The sequence below is a fragment of the Diuraphis noxia genome, unplaced genomic scaffold, assembly GCF_037042655.1.
Source record: "Diuraphis noxia isolate RWA-SAM2 unplaced genomic scaffold, SU_Dnox_SAM2 contig0004, whole genome shotgun sequence".
In the NCBI taxonomy this organism is placed as follows: domain Eukaryota; kingdom Metazoa; phylum Arthropoda; class Insecta; order Hemiptera; family Aphididae; genus Diuraphis; species Diuraphis noxia.
In genome coordinates this window covers 41416445-41430195 of record NW_028301714.1, presented here as the reverse complement: position 1 = coordinate 41430195, position 13751 = coordinate 41416445, and the positions used below count along the sequence as shown (strand labels likewise).

Below are 13751 nucleotides of genomic sequence, written 5' to 3'. Positions count from 1 at the left end.
AACTTACAAACATCTTACTGGTAATCCTGTCACTTAACAAATCCACTCCAATCATCAAAACTTGAAATGCTTTTACAAAATAAGTTATAAGCTTATAACTAATTGACTGCTTATTGTGAGATTTGATTTCTATAAATCAAAATGCAAATACCTCAAAAAACATTTTGCTTTGGAATGTTAAATTAAAAATGTATGATTTCATTGCAAAAAGTAAAATATTTGCAAAATAATTAATATTTTTTAAAATAATTTGTATCTTTACGTCTTTACGTCGTAAAATCACCCTGTATAATATAGTGGTATGTGTTTGTCATTTACACAATATACCTACCTATTCATGTATCTATACTAATAATTTTTTGAATGCACCATTAAAAAATAGCATTAGAAAGTGAAGGTATAATACAAAAGTAAACATACGTGCAAAAAACGCTTAGTTAGTCTTTGAAGACATCAGACGTTAAGGATTTCAAAACATTTTTTTTCATCCTAACATTTAACTGTTTTCATAATCAGCATTCAAATATTAAATATCGTACGCTGAATGTGTCTGATGCCAAGATATATACTACTATTATATCATTATAACTACAACTGAGGTATAATAGGTACTTACTTACCATCATTTATACTATGACACATATTATATTATCCTTTGCACTGTATATTATTTTAATCTGAAGATGATGAATTTTTTAATTGCTAAACTTATAGGTACTTGATAACATTATAAATATTATACATGATATTGAATGATTCTTTTGATTTAAATCATTATTGTTATTTCAAAAGTATTAACTTTTTTGAAAATATTTTTTCACATTTAAATTTTTGACTAACAGAGTACCTAGTGGATTATGGTTTTATGGAGATGCAACATTCCACTTTGCTTGTCTATACTTAGAACACTTGCTATTAAATTAGGTTACAATACATAACTAATAAGTTATGGTTAATTTTAATTAATCGTTAAAATGTAATTTATATTATATTCAGAAAAATATTTAGCTTTGAAAAGATAGGTATAAAATTAAAATATGTTATCATTAGAAAAAAAGTAAAACTTTAAGAATGGTAACGATGAAAATAGTTAAATTAATTTGTATTCAAAAACGTTGTTTTGTAATGAATTCAAATTATACAAAAAATAATACGTTTTGAGTTAATGAGTGTTAACAGTTAAAATAATCACTCAGTGTGTATATTATACACATTACACACTGTCGTCGTTGCTATAAATGGCACATTTAATAATAAGATGAATTTACAAGGTGAAATCGATTAAAATCTTACTATATGGATATACAAGTCTCATATTATGCTTATGCGCGTTACATGCCGTTAATAAATCGAACTTCGAAACTCTATAGATCGAAATATTCCCAAACAATACCTCCATATATTTATAAACGGAAAACGAGTATTTTATGTTTCTATAATGGAAGGCAATAATTACCAATAGACATGTTATTCCATCATTAGCAATAGGTATATTTGTACCAAGCATCTACATTTCGTTTTTAGTACCTATGAGTAATTAAGAATAACGACATATAATTCTGTCAAATTTATTCGGTGATAGTTGTGGTACAAAATACGAGCGTAGGCATAAGTAATTATATGTTAATTGTATGAGGCCATGTTATACAAAAATATTTCCGTTATGTGAACACGTGTTATTTAATACTTATACAATAGAATATAGGTATTCAGCTTATGATAGTACTCCAAAGTCCAGACTAATTAAATTGATATGTATATTCTTCCTTAATCCTTGGTGATCAAAATAGTAAGATATAATACCTGTTTTCCTAGTTTCAATATTTCATCTAGATGTTATAATATCGATTGAGTAAATTTCAAATTTGAATGATTTGATTAAGAACTCTTGAAGTAACGATGTGACATTATAATAGTTAACAAACCATTTAACCATGACATTTGGTTTGTAGAGAATTTATCCTCAAGTCATTAAAGATTAAACATAATGTTAATACACATTCGATATAAAAATAAAAATGATTTGTTTTTATTTATTCTATTTTAAAATAAAATAATATGTTGGTTTAGGTAAATTATATGTAATCTTTGTTGGGAAGCGAATTTTTATTGTGATTATATTAGCCTAGATTAATATTTTGTCCAATAATTATAAATTGAATTTACACGGCCTGTATACCATAAACAATCGCACGTTTAAGTTTGATTTTATTTTTTATTTTTTTTTGAATAGTCGTTAAGATATTTTTTGAACGTATTTATTAAATTATTTTGATTTTTGGTTTACTACAAAGAGCCATTGATGACTGTGGTCAAATCGACCGTGAAATATTATGTATATAATATATTTATGTTGGTTATGTTTATCATACTGCACGGTGTCATTTTCATTTTAGGTATTTAGTTTATAACACAACATGACAACTTAACGTAGGTACCTAGTCATGTCTTTTCAACCCTAACGCAATATGTTTAAGGGAGAAAAGGGTTCTGATGATACAAACCCGTATAAATCTTTTTTTATATATATATAATATATATGCGGTATGACGCCGTCTGCAGTATATCAGCAGACCGATGCAGACATGAAATATTATAATAACATAAAATGTGTGTTTACCTTGGATAAGGAAGAAGTGATGTGCGGCGGGGTGGGTGCTGGTGTGGGCTGTTGGCTCCCTCGACCACTGCTAGGCGACGGCGGTGGCGCCGAGTCGGGCGATGAGTCCTCCGAGAAAAGGGTCTCGTTACCGCTATCCATGCTCAATACTCATAACCTGCAGCGGTTCTGGAATGTAACAAAAACAGAATTTTTTTTTTTTTAATTTGTTTCAAGTTTTAGGTAAGTGTAGTTTAAGTATACAATGTGGTCTTGCAGTAGGCATAATATAAAATATTATATATGCCGCAAACAAGCGTTTTTTTTTTTTTGTATAAAATTATTGTATGAGCTTGATATAATAATATGTATATATATATACCCGTATGTTTAGCATACATGTATATTGTATATATTATGATAATGACTATAATATATATACATATATAATATAGAAACGATGTAGCTAGGTATTTACGACACGTCGTTTTGGCTACAGTGGCTATGGAATACACAAAAAAAAAAAAACCGGCAGCGTATATCTACTAAATGCGTACAATAATTGATGGGTACACGTGGAAAATTTAAATATTTTCGTCTATGAAGAATTCACGTTTGCCTTAAAACACTATTATGCCGCCTATCCTCCGATTGCCTATCGCCGCGGCCGTAATGCATTTTCGACCAAAAATGTGTTATTGTCCATCGCCGCAAGAATTCCTTGTATTCGTAAGACATAATACTATATTTATTATAATTGATAATATATAATTTAAAAAGGTATAGCACTATAGTCTGTATGACGTGGAATACTGGAATGTCGTATGATAAACGTGACCGATAGAGTGAAATATATTATTAATGTTATAATATATATTCCTTTAATTCGGACTTTTAATGGAGATACGGATCGTGCAATCGTATAGAGACTTCAATGCGCTGCGTCAACTATAGCTGATAAAAAAAAACTGAGGGAATTTATAGGACTTTCAAAAATTTCCAGCTGATCAGATGATTTAGATCGTTGAATAATATTAGATATGATATTAATTAGTATTAATTAATTAATACTAATTAGTCTGATAAAATTAATTATTTTTAAGAGTTCAAAATTATCTAGTATTTTTAATTAAAAATTATAAATACGTAATTTTTACATAGATTTTCTTGAGTTTAAAATAATAGGTAATATAAGTAGGTATAGCTTATGTTATAAATCTAGAATTTTATATAATATATAAGATAATGAACAAACATTTTAATATTTGATGACAAAAAATAGTGGTTGAGATCTAAGATTGTTATAAAAACCATATTATTAAAAAAATGCATGTTCAATTTTAGCATACTATAATGTTTAATTTTGACTTTCGAGTAAAAATGTATCAGTTGTAGTATTACTATTATAAAACAAATTTACAATTATTACTTTTTTCTCCACCAAAAATAGGTCATATTGATTATTGACCAAGTATTAAATATGTTTTTGTATTGTTAAATTTCCGATATTAGAATATTCTTTTTTATACCTAATTTATAATGAAATAGTTTCAACCAAGGACGAGAAAATAATATTAAATATCAATCTTCTAATATCTTACGTTAATGATTGCTTCTTATAGATAATAATCAATCAGATTCGCGCGTATTTCTCACTCGTTATAATACACGTGGAAAATATATTGTATAATAGAAATCAGAAACGTGCGATGAACGTTGCACACTCGCACGTGCATGTATTATATATAATATATTGATGTAAATATTAAATAATATCAAATACACATTAAATTATATCTAATAATATAATATCAGTATTCAGCAGGCAGTTCGTACTGTATTATAATAATAAAATAATATTATGTACTTTATATGTATTATATATAGTATATACGATAAAAAGATCGATTGTTACAAAGTAGATGTATACGTTGAGATGGATATTATGTGGATCGATTGGAACGAGTTTTCCCTGAGGCTGATAAGGTGAGAGGAGATATTAAATTATGATTAATTCGATTCCGCGCCATATGTACGTATAAGGCGCCCGCGTGCAGTAAATGAACGAATATATTATAAATACTATAATATCGCGCTGGAACCGTTAGAATTATTAAATTATTTTTTTCGGATCTTTCGTTCAACGTGTTAAAATGGAAGTTGTTTCGTTTGAGGTATATTTAATAATAATAATAACATCGCGCATATAGGTACACTGTATACCGTCAGAATATGTATCCAAACACACACACCCACGAATACAAACGATACACTGCAGTATTGTACCGTGCGTTGTGTATTTGTGTGCGAACATTTTTTGCCGAGAAAGCGGACCGTCGTCGTTGTTTTATTTATCCATAGACTGTATATAGTCTGTAGTATAATATAATAAATTTACTATAATATAATACACCACAGTACCACACGCGAGCTAACCACGTACTGTTATAATAATATGGGTAAGACCTATACATATAATATATACTGCAACTCCGTATTGTGCGAGCATATTACGCTCGCAGCGGTCCAAGTATATATATATGTTATGTATAATAATAATTTAAATGGGTAGGTAGGCGAAAAGAATTCTACGACGTCAATAATCGTTTTTTTTTTATTTATTTGTTTCCCGTCCCATTATATTACGACTGGGCAAGCAGAGATGACGTTTTCATTAGCGACAACAACTATAAATGTAGATATATTATATATTTATAAAATAACTATTATTCGTACGAATACCTAGGTGACAGTTTTTTTTAACCTTTTTTTCTGCGCGTTCCGTCCAAGAAGATATTTCTATTAAGTAGATACATTTTATTGTATGCTACAATTAGGTACCTAATATACGCATCTACTGCCGTATGTTTTTCCATCATAATTTACCAACAATTAATATCTATAATATAATGCATTATAATAATGATATAATGTGTGAATGTTTATACATTCATAATTGATAGTCACAGTCTCTATCTCACCTCCACCATCATTGGAGATTCGGGGACCACGTGTACAATGGAAAATAAATTAAAGATCGACAACAGAATGATGAGTTCAAAACTACCAATTGCTGCGACAGAAATTATACATTATATTCATTATAATTATATAAATTCCATGCGTTTTCATAATTAATATAATGTAAATTGTTTATAATATATTTTTAAATTCTAGCTATTACATATCAGTCATCACTGACGAGTGACTACAGGAAAAGTAGTTAGCATTTCCAAAATAAGTATTATTAAGTATATAATATGTGTCTTATATACTCTTATTGTTATACAAAATATAAAACGGTGCAGATGTACCACTATATATAATATAAATATAAAATACATACGCTTCAAATTGCTATTATTTTTTTTAGTGTCATAGACAGTACATTGAGGTCTTTTGCGCATTTCCATAAAATAATTAACCATCCATCGCAATAATATACATTTTTAATTTTTATTGATTCTTCTAAAATATTCTATTCCTAATAATTCTGTCTAACCATCGCTGGCGAGATCTAATACCCTTGATTGCTTTTTTGATGTATTTTACAAGAGTCTACTTTTTTACTATATTGTTTTACTAATGATAATAACCGTAATACTTGTTAAATTTTAAATTATTTTAAATTTATAAAATTAAACATTCATAACAAAGTATAACTAATAAGTAGGTAACTACTATTATATTATTTATTAAACATCCATAATAATTATCAAGGTATATCATATATTTCATGGTGTAATATGAGAGTAGTAATGTTTAATAAGTATGCTATTAAGACATTGAGTACTAAGTCTTTAACGTATACTACGAGTAGCAGTACAATACACTATATACATTAACATATACACACAATTACAATAACATCGTAAACGAGAAAAAGTATAGGTAAGTACCTATACACATAATATATTTTTTTATCGTATTCCCTCTACTTTAATTACGTGCATAATTTTTTTAAGAGTGTAGAGCAATGATTATATTGTCAAGAATAGTTGTCATCAACTTACTATTACTATTTGGACATGACACCATTTAAAAATTACTTTTGAGATTTTAGATCATAAAACATAATGCTATATTAAATAACACGAGAACACTGCAGCTCGTATTTGAGTTGATACATTACTGCAGTGACGTTTATGTCAGAAAATGTGTTAGTCTCGCACATGCCGCATATGTTATATATGTATATCTATACTATATAGCATATACTACAACAACGGGTTCGTTGTAAACATGTGGTTATACAATATATATGTGTATAATATAGTGTGACCAAATTATTTCAAAATTTGAAGGGGACAAGTCTAGGGCCAAAATTATACCACAAGAGTTTCGACACTCACACTACATCGATTAGTCCATGTGCACATAATATATTATAAACATAAATATACGACGCTTCTGTAACACATCCCTAGATATATAGAAGTATAGAGTAATGTGTAGGTACCGGGTTTTAACGACTTTCCAGACTAATAGACGGCGCGTTTGTACACATATATAATATAACCGGTCTCTCGAGTGGGCATAACCTCTACGCTAATTTCACGGCTAATTTGATGTGACGTCATTGAAATCGTTTTTTTTTTCGGGACGTTAAAGTCTCCACCACTACTAAAATTGCGTGCGGTTACCATCAGTGTCAAGGTTGCTGAAATAATCATTTAGATTTAGTATTTTATACACGCATTTATTGTAGTGAGCATACCTATTATTCGCGATATTAAAAGTAAAAACTTTCCAAATATTTACTGTATCTATACTGGAAATAGAAAACGGATCAGAAGAAAAAAAATAAAAGTCACGAAACGTTGCGTGTACAATAGGTATATAATACATACAATATGAACACTGCAGCTGACAATGGTCTGTCGTATTCTTCATGTGCAAGTGCGGTGAACACGCAAAACCGTGGTTTATGTTAATATATATATTAAAATCTGATGAAAGCGATTGTTCAAATCGTAAAATTACGATCAGTAAATACACGAATTTACCTATGAGCGTGAAGCAAGCAGTATCGCGGATTTAGAAATAACAGAAGGTGACAATGAACAACGATGAAATTAATAATTTTTATGTATAATTCTTACGTACATACATTTCCCGTTTTTCATTAACCGGTCGTTTTGGCATAATATTATGTATTAGTGTATTATTATGTATAAATGTCGTAAAACTTAGGCGTCCGGGACGACTCTTCGGGTACGCACACGTATATAGAAAATACGATTTACCGTTCAACTCAGATAACAAATATAAAATGATCTACCAAACCGTCTTCAACATGTGCCATCGAAACATATTATGTATAATATATACGTGTATATAGTACACGTGCTAGTCTGCAATGTCGTCGCTGCATCGAAACGTGTTACAAAATGTACCTACACATGTTATACGTATTATATACGGTCGGACGCGTCCCTCGCGCCAAATCATCACTGCAGTAATACAATGCACAATATTTTAGATCTATATTATACTATGTCACACTCGCCAATAAATGTTAAGATTTAACTTTATTCACCATTCACACATTTAATTTTAATTTTTTTTTTTTAACCATATGCCGCAGTCGGTGCATGTTATACGTGTAATAATTATGATAGTATTGCTACTATATAATATACTAAATTATATTTCTTGCATAAACGAGATTTGTAAAAACATTAGAATAGAGCATGGTATAACACCATAGGTTAGATCAGTGGTGCAACCAGGGGGGGGGGTCCCTGGGTCCGGACCCCCCCTCACCTCCATGAAACGTGTCGTATCTTTCTAAAATAACAAAATTGAAAATTGATTCGGTTCAGTACTGAGCTTCTGTGATATTGTGATAATAAAAACGCATGATAGATAGTTGATAAGAAAATAGCACGTGCAAGCTCTGATCGATAAGTTATTACTGTTACAGATGATTACCATTTACCTGTTCTAAGTATCACCATTCACCATCATACAGTCACGTGCTTATATATAGAGTTTTATTAGAATAAATACGCCACTACTGAATTTAAGAAATTATATACTGAGATTTATAAAAAAATTATCGATTTTAAACTTATTATTGATATGCCTTGGTTAGTTAAGCGTCAAGAAAATCGAGTTAATATTCTAACAAAAGATCCCGAAGAATATTTTAGAATTACTTTGTTTCTTGATTCGTTTGTACAACAATTAAATGATCGTTTTATTAATCATCAAAATATAATATGTGGATTTCAAATATTAGTTAAAAGTTCAGCGTTTGATAAAGAAAAACTTAGAGAACTTGTTGAGTTTTATGCAAACGATGTTGATGATTTTGATCGAGTTAAATCAGAAACCATTTTATGGAATCATTATTTTACCTACAATAATAATATGCAATATAATAGTGTAAATGTGTAATTCAAATACTTAATGAATGTAATCCCGATTTATTCCCAAATATATATAAGTTACTGCAAATACTTATCACACTTACAATTACTTCATTCGAAGCGGAGAGATCATTTTCCACACTTAAAAGAATCAAAAGTTACTTAAGAAATTCCACATCAGAAAGAAGACTCAATGGGTTAGCTGCTCTCAATATCCACTACGAAGTCAGTGTAATAAGTACCCGAGGAAATAATACATCATTTAAGCTGTACAAAACATCGCTTAGAGTTTATTTTATAAACTCTAAACATTGTATATACCTTTATTTGTTATATTTAATTATCATTCAATTTTACATTATAATTACATTTTTGGACCCCCTGCTTAAAAAAAACCCTGGTTGCGCCACTGGGTTAGGGTGTTTAACATATTATGCCGTATAAAATGTAAATTTTTCTTGAGCTTTTGCAAAATTTGAAAATCAATAAGACAGTTAATAATATATATATATATACGAGATCCGTTATCTACAGCTGCTCATATTTCACGAGTATACAATAATATGATACAACAATACACAACTTCAGTGAGACGAAAACGATTGATCCTATCGTCCGTGTTATATTATTCCCATACACTTATAAACAGTAAATATGCGTGTGTTTGAAAAGCAGAATCTGTCTGTGTGAGGGTCTCGAACGTCCACGGTCGTCCCGCGTCTCGAAGATTCGTATTATATAATATATTATACAAAACTGAAATAAAAAACGCGTCGCGTCGTCGTCGTCGTCCAAAAGGATTTATGTGTTTTCGTCCGAAGCGTCGTTTATATACATACCTATTCTATTATGCGATATTATATTCCACGAGTATAATATGTATATATAATATATAGGTACATATATATATATCGTTCATACCAATCGGGTCCCGTTCCTCTACACGCATACACACTGCTCGCAGTCACCGATTCCGTTTCCAATATCTCCGTAACAGATTCTGTTTCCACACACAAACCAGTTTTTCCGCACGCTCGCCCGTCGAGACCGCACACATGGCAGCGCAACCCTGCGGACCGCGCGCGCACACATAATAAATATAATTATTGATTTAGGCTGCAGCTGCCGTCGACGGAAAACAACAAATTATGTATTGTCGTAATATAAATCGGGCGGCCCACATCGCGGACTGGTAAAAAACCAAAAAAAAAAAAAACCGAAAAGAATAACAAAACTACATACGAATTCGGCACACCTAGAGAGTGGCGACCAATTAATAGTTCATTATAATAAACTGACCACTGACCAGAGGCGATTTTCTTATTCATAATTTTTTTTTCAAACACATTGAGACACAATTCTGTCAAATATCTATGCACATTAACGTAAACATGTATCTAAATACTTGTACGGTTAACAATATCGACACACACGCGGGCGTGTCCACATCCTTCAGCAGGGTGTGGAAATCCGAAACGCAGAAAAATATTATCTTCGTGCGGAGTACAATACTTACTAGTTACTATACATATATTGTGTCATATACGCTACAGAAAACATCGCAATAATAATGGTCGTGTGAAAATTCGTTCCAGCCGCAGAGGGTTGCAAACAACCTCCGTCTTTCCTGTACCCTAAGTCCCTCTCATGTACAAACGATGAGAAAATCACTTAAGTATTATACGAGTATATAGTAACGGCCATTATTCTCCAGTCGGCTCGTATATCCTCGAAACTCACAATACCTAAACGGGAAGTATATAATAATAATATCCTTTGTGTATGTGTGTGTATACACTATACATATGTGCAATACCTATAGACATGTAAGTTCGGTAAATTTACTCCGTAAATATTTTTTCCATTGAAAAGATTGAGTGACCCCCTCATTTCCAATTTTTTTATAATCGGAATAAGTTTATTTAGGTAGCCCATACGACAATAAATGCAGACACTGAATTTTAGTTTATAATTTATGCATACATTCATTTAAGGGTAAACAGTAATGGTATTATACGTTAGTACACTACACTGTATTAAAATTCGATAATAAGTCGTGTGATCAGTATTATCTTTGTTTATTATTATATGTATTTATTCCAAAGAGTTGTTTAAAATTTTAGGTATAGACTATAATAGACGTCTAGTAGGAATAGCGCAATAGGTTATAAAGGTTGGTAGGTAAAAAGGAAAAAAAATTCATCTTACATTTTAAGATTTCATAAAAATGTTGTAAGAGGTTAAGAAATTTGATACGTAAGCTTTATTTGAAAATTGAATAAAAAATATACCTAAACATGTAAATTTTACCGGTAATTTACCACATTTCTAACAATACAGGATGACTCCGCTTAGATCGATCATGCTGCAAGTGCCGGGACTGATAATATGGGGGGGGGGGACAGCAGAGCGCATATATGAATATATGATATAGGATATGATTTAAAATACGATTTACTATTCAGTATGAATGCTATTGTTCAGTGAAAATTGTTTTCATTAATATTAGTTCACGCGGTAAACGTTGATGTTACAAAAGTCGCAGTTTTTTTTATTTTCCATGAATTATGTTTATAAAAATTATGATTGGACCACAAAACTAATTCAATTTAATCATTATTAACTACATAAAATTATTGTTTCAGTAAAAAAAAAATGGTTACTTGTCAATTACGAGTTTTACTTTATTCCTCCGATCGAATATTGTTTGATCATTTTTACGCATTGTACGTATAATTTACGTATAAAATTAGACGGTGTAATTACAAATACGAAAACACGATAATACTTGCGGTACCGACTTATTATGTTCACAAAAACATATATAACGTATATATATATATACTACCTATGAATTGTACAGACGTAGCCATAATTTAATTTTTAAGATGGAAACTCTAACCTCGAGGTAAATTAAATGGTTATATTACTAATTATTATTGAGTAGGCCATTGATTGGGGAAAAAAACGTAGCTGTAGCGCACGTAGTAATACATATTTCATCCGCGTTCAAGCTTATAAATATTTCGTACACGATCTCTATTCGACGTCGTAACATGAATTTTTAAAGATTTATTTTATCCAACGTAATTATAGCAATGGCAAATGTTTATGCCTACCCTTTTTGTACAGGATTTGACCTAACTTGTACAGTAATACAGTATATTGTATTTTTATACTATTATAATACATAAAATATAGGATATTATAATGTAAAGTGAAAACTATACATAGTCATAGGCTTTCAAAATTGTTGTGACACTATAAAATCACATTATAATTTACATATCATAATCATCGAAAAAATTGTATTGATTAAGACTCTTATGACAATACCACTACGAGTGAAAGGGTCACCTATATATATATATATATATAATGTACAATGAAAACAGTATATTTAATACTGCGGAGCATTTTATAATGTAACATTGTAACATATTTTTTAACCCCTGACACAATTTAAATTAAATTGCACTGTAATAGTTCGAACTGCACTTCGTGACCATGACCAATATATTATATTATTATTATTATTATATATATACCTATATATAATTTATTGCTTTAAATTTGTTGAACATAACATAATATATAAGATACACAAGCATTATTACGACACGAACCATTGTTCGAGTTAGTGATGATATGGGTGGGGGAGGGTAAAAATGAAACTAAAAATATAATAAAACCCGTTCGGTCTGCTCTTTACATTTCCGACACTATACAATATACATGTCTGAGAAATGTTATGGGTTCGAGGGTCGTATTAATAATAATACGACCGTCGTCTATATTATAAAACCTCACGAGAACAACGCTCGGCGGCAGTCCTTTAAACACAAATCCGTCGCGGTACGTTTATTATATATTTTTATTCTATGATATTCCAACCTTCCGTATTTGGACGTCGTTAAACTGTTCACCAAAGAGGGAGAACCTTTCCCGGTCATCAAATCTCCGCGTCGGTTGCCCCTCGTACGATTTACGTTTAAAAAAATATTAACCCGAAATTAAAACATAGGTACATTTTTGATGGGGAAAAAATACACACAATAAAGATAGTACCGTCGCGCAACAGTTCCACGTATACCTACATAATAACGTTATAATTTATAAATAATAATAACATCGTACGATCATAATATTGTTATAATGATAGGCAATAATAATTTATTATATGGCAATGTACAGTATAATATACGTACGAATTACAAATAAAAAAATTGTTATGTATTATAATCTTATTTTTATAACACATTGACGACATCGGTTCGGAATTGGAAGGCGTGTTCTCTGAAATACGTAAATCTTTATTTTTGTACAACGAAATATCTTCCAATCGTTACACTTATACTTGTCTGGCCCTCTTGGTCCATTAAATATACTTACACGAGTGCTCAATTTATATACCATAAATAAATTGATTATTATGCAATTAATCCTCGAAATTCGTACAGTACACACAAGACCAATGTTTATATATTATGGATACACAGTAAAGCGACTAGTAAACGAAAAAAGGGTCTAAGTGGCGTTTTCCTAAGTGTTGTGGCAAACCGCATGTTTAGGAATTGTTTTTCAATAAACTGCTTATTCTACCTACGTTTATCTCAGGGGAATAAGACAAAGAATTACTGCTGTCCGGGCAAAATTATAATGTACATAAATAATAATACGTGTAATATAATTGTTGAACCATATCTACATTACTGCTGTGACTTAAACCACTTCGATTTCGTACAAAAAATGCCCATCTTTAGAACACAGAGCGCATT

General features: G+C 30.3%; 1 protein-coding gene across 2 annotated transcripts in view; it reads right to left on the bottom strand.

Annotated features, from left to right (window-relative positions):
* LOC107167384 (leucine zipper putative tumor suppressor 2 homolog) overlaps positions 1–13751 on the bottom strand; it is a 50027-nt gene that overhangs the window by 14920 nt on the left and 21356 nt on the right. For both annotated transcript variants that reach the window (XM_015516406.2, XM_089227132.1), the window contains exon 2: positions 2621–2788. In XM_015516406.2, the coding sequence (XP_015371892.1) occupies positions 2621–2761 (141 nt within the window). In that variant the 5' untranslated portion in view covers positions 2762–2788. The remainder of the gene's footprint in view (positions 1–2620; positions 2789–13751) is intronic.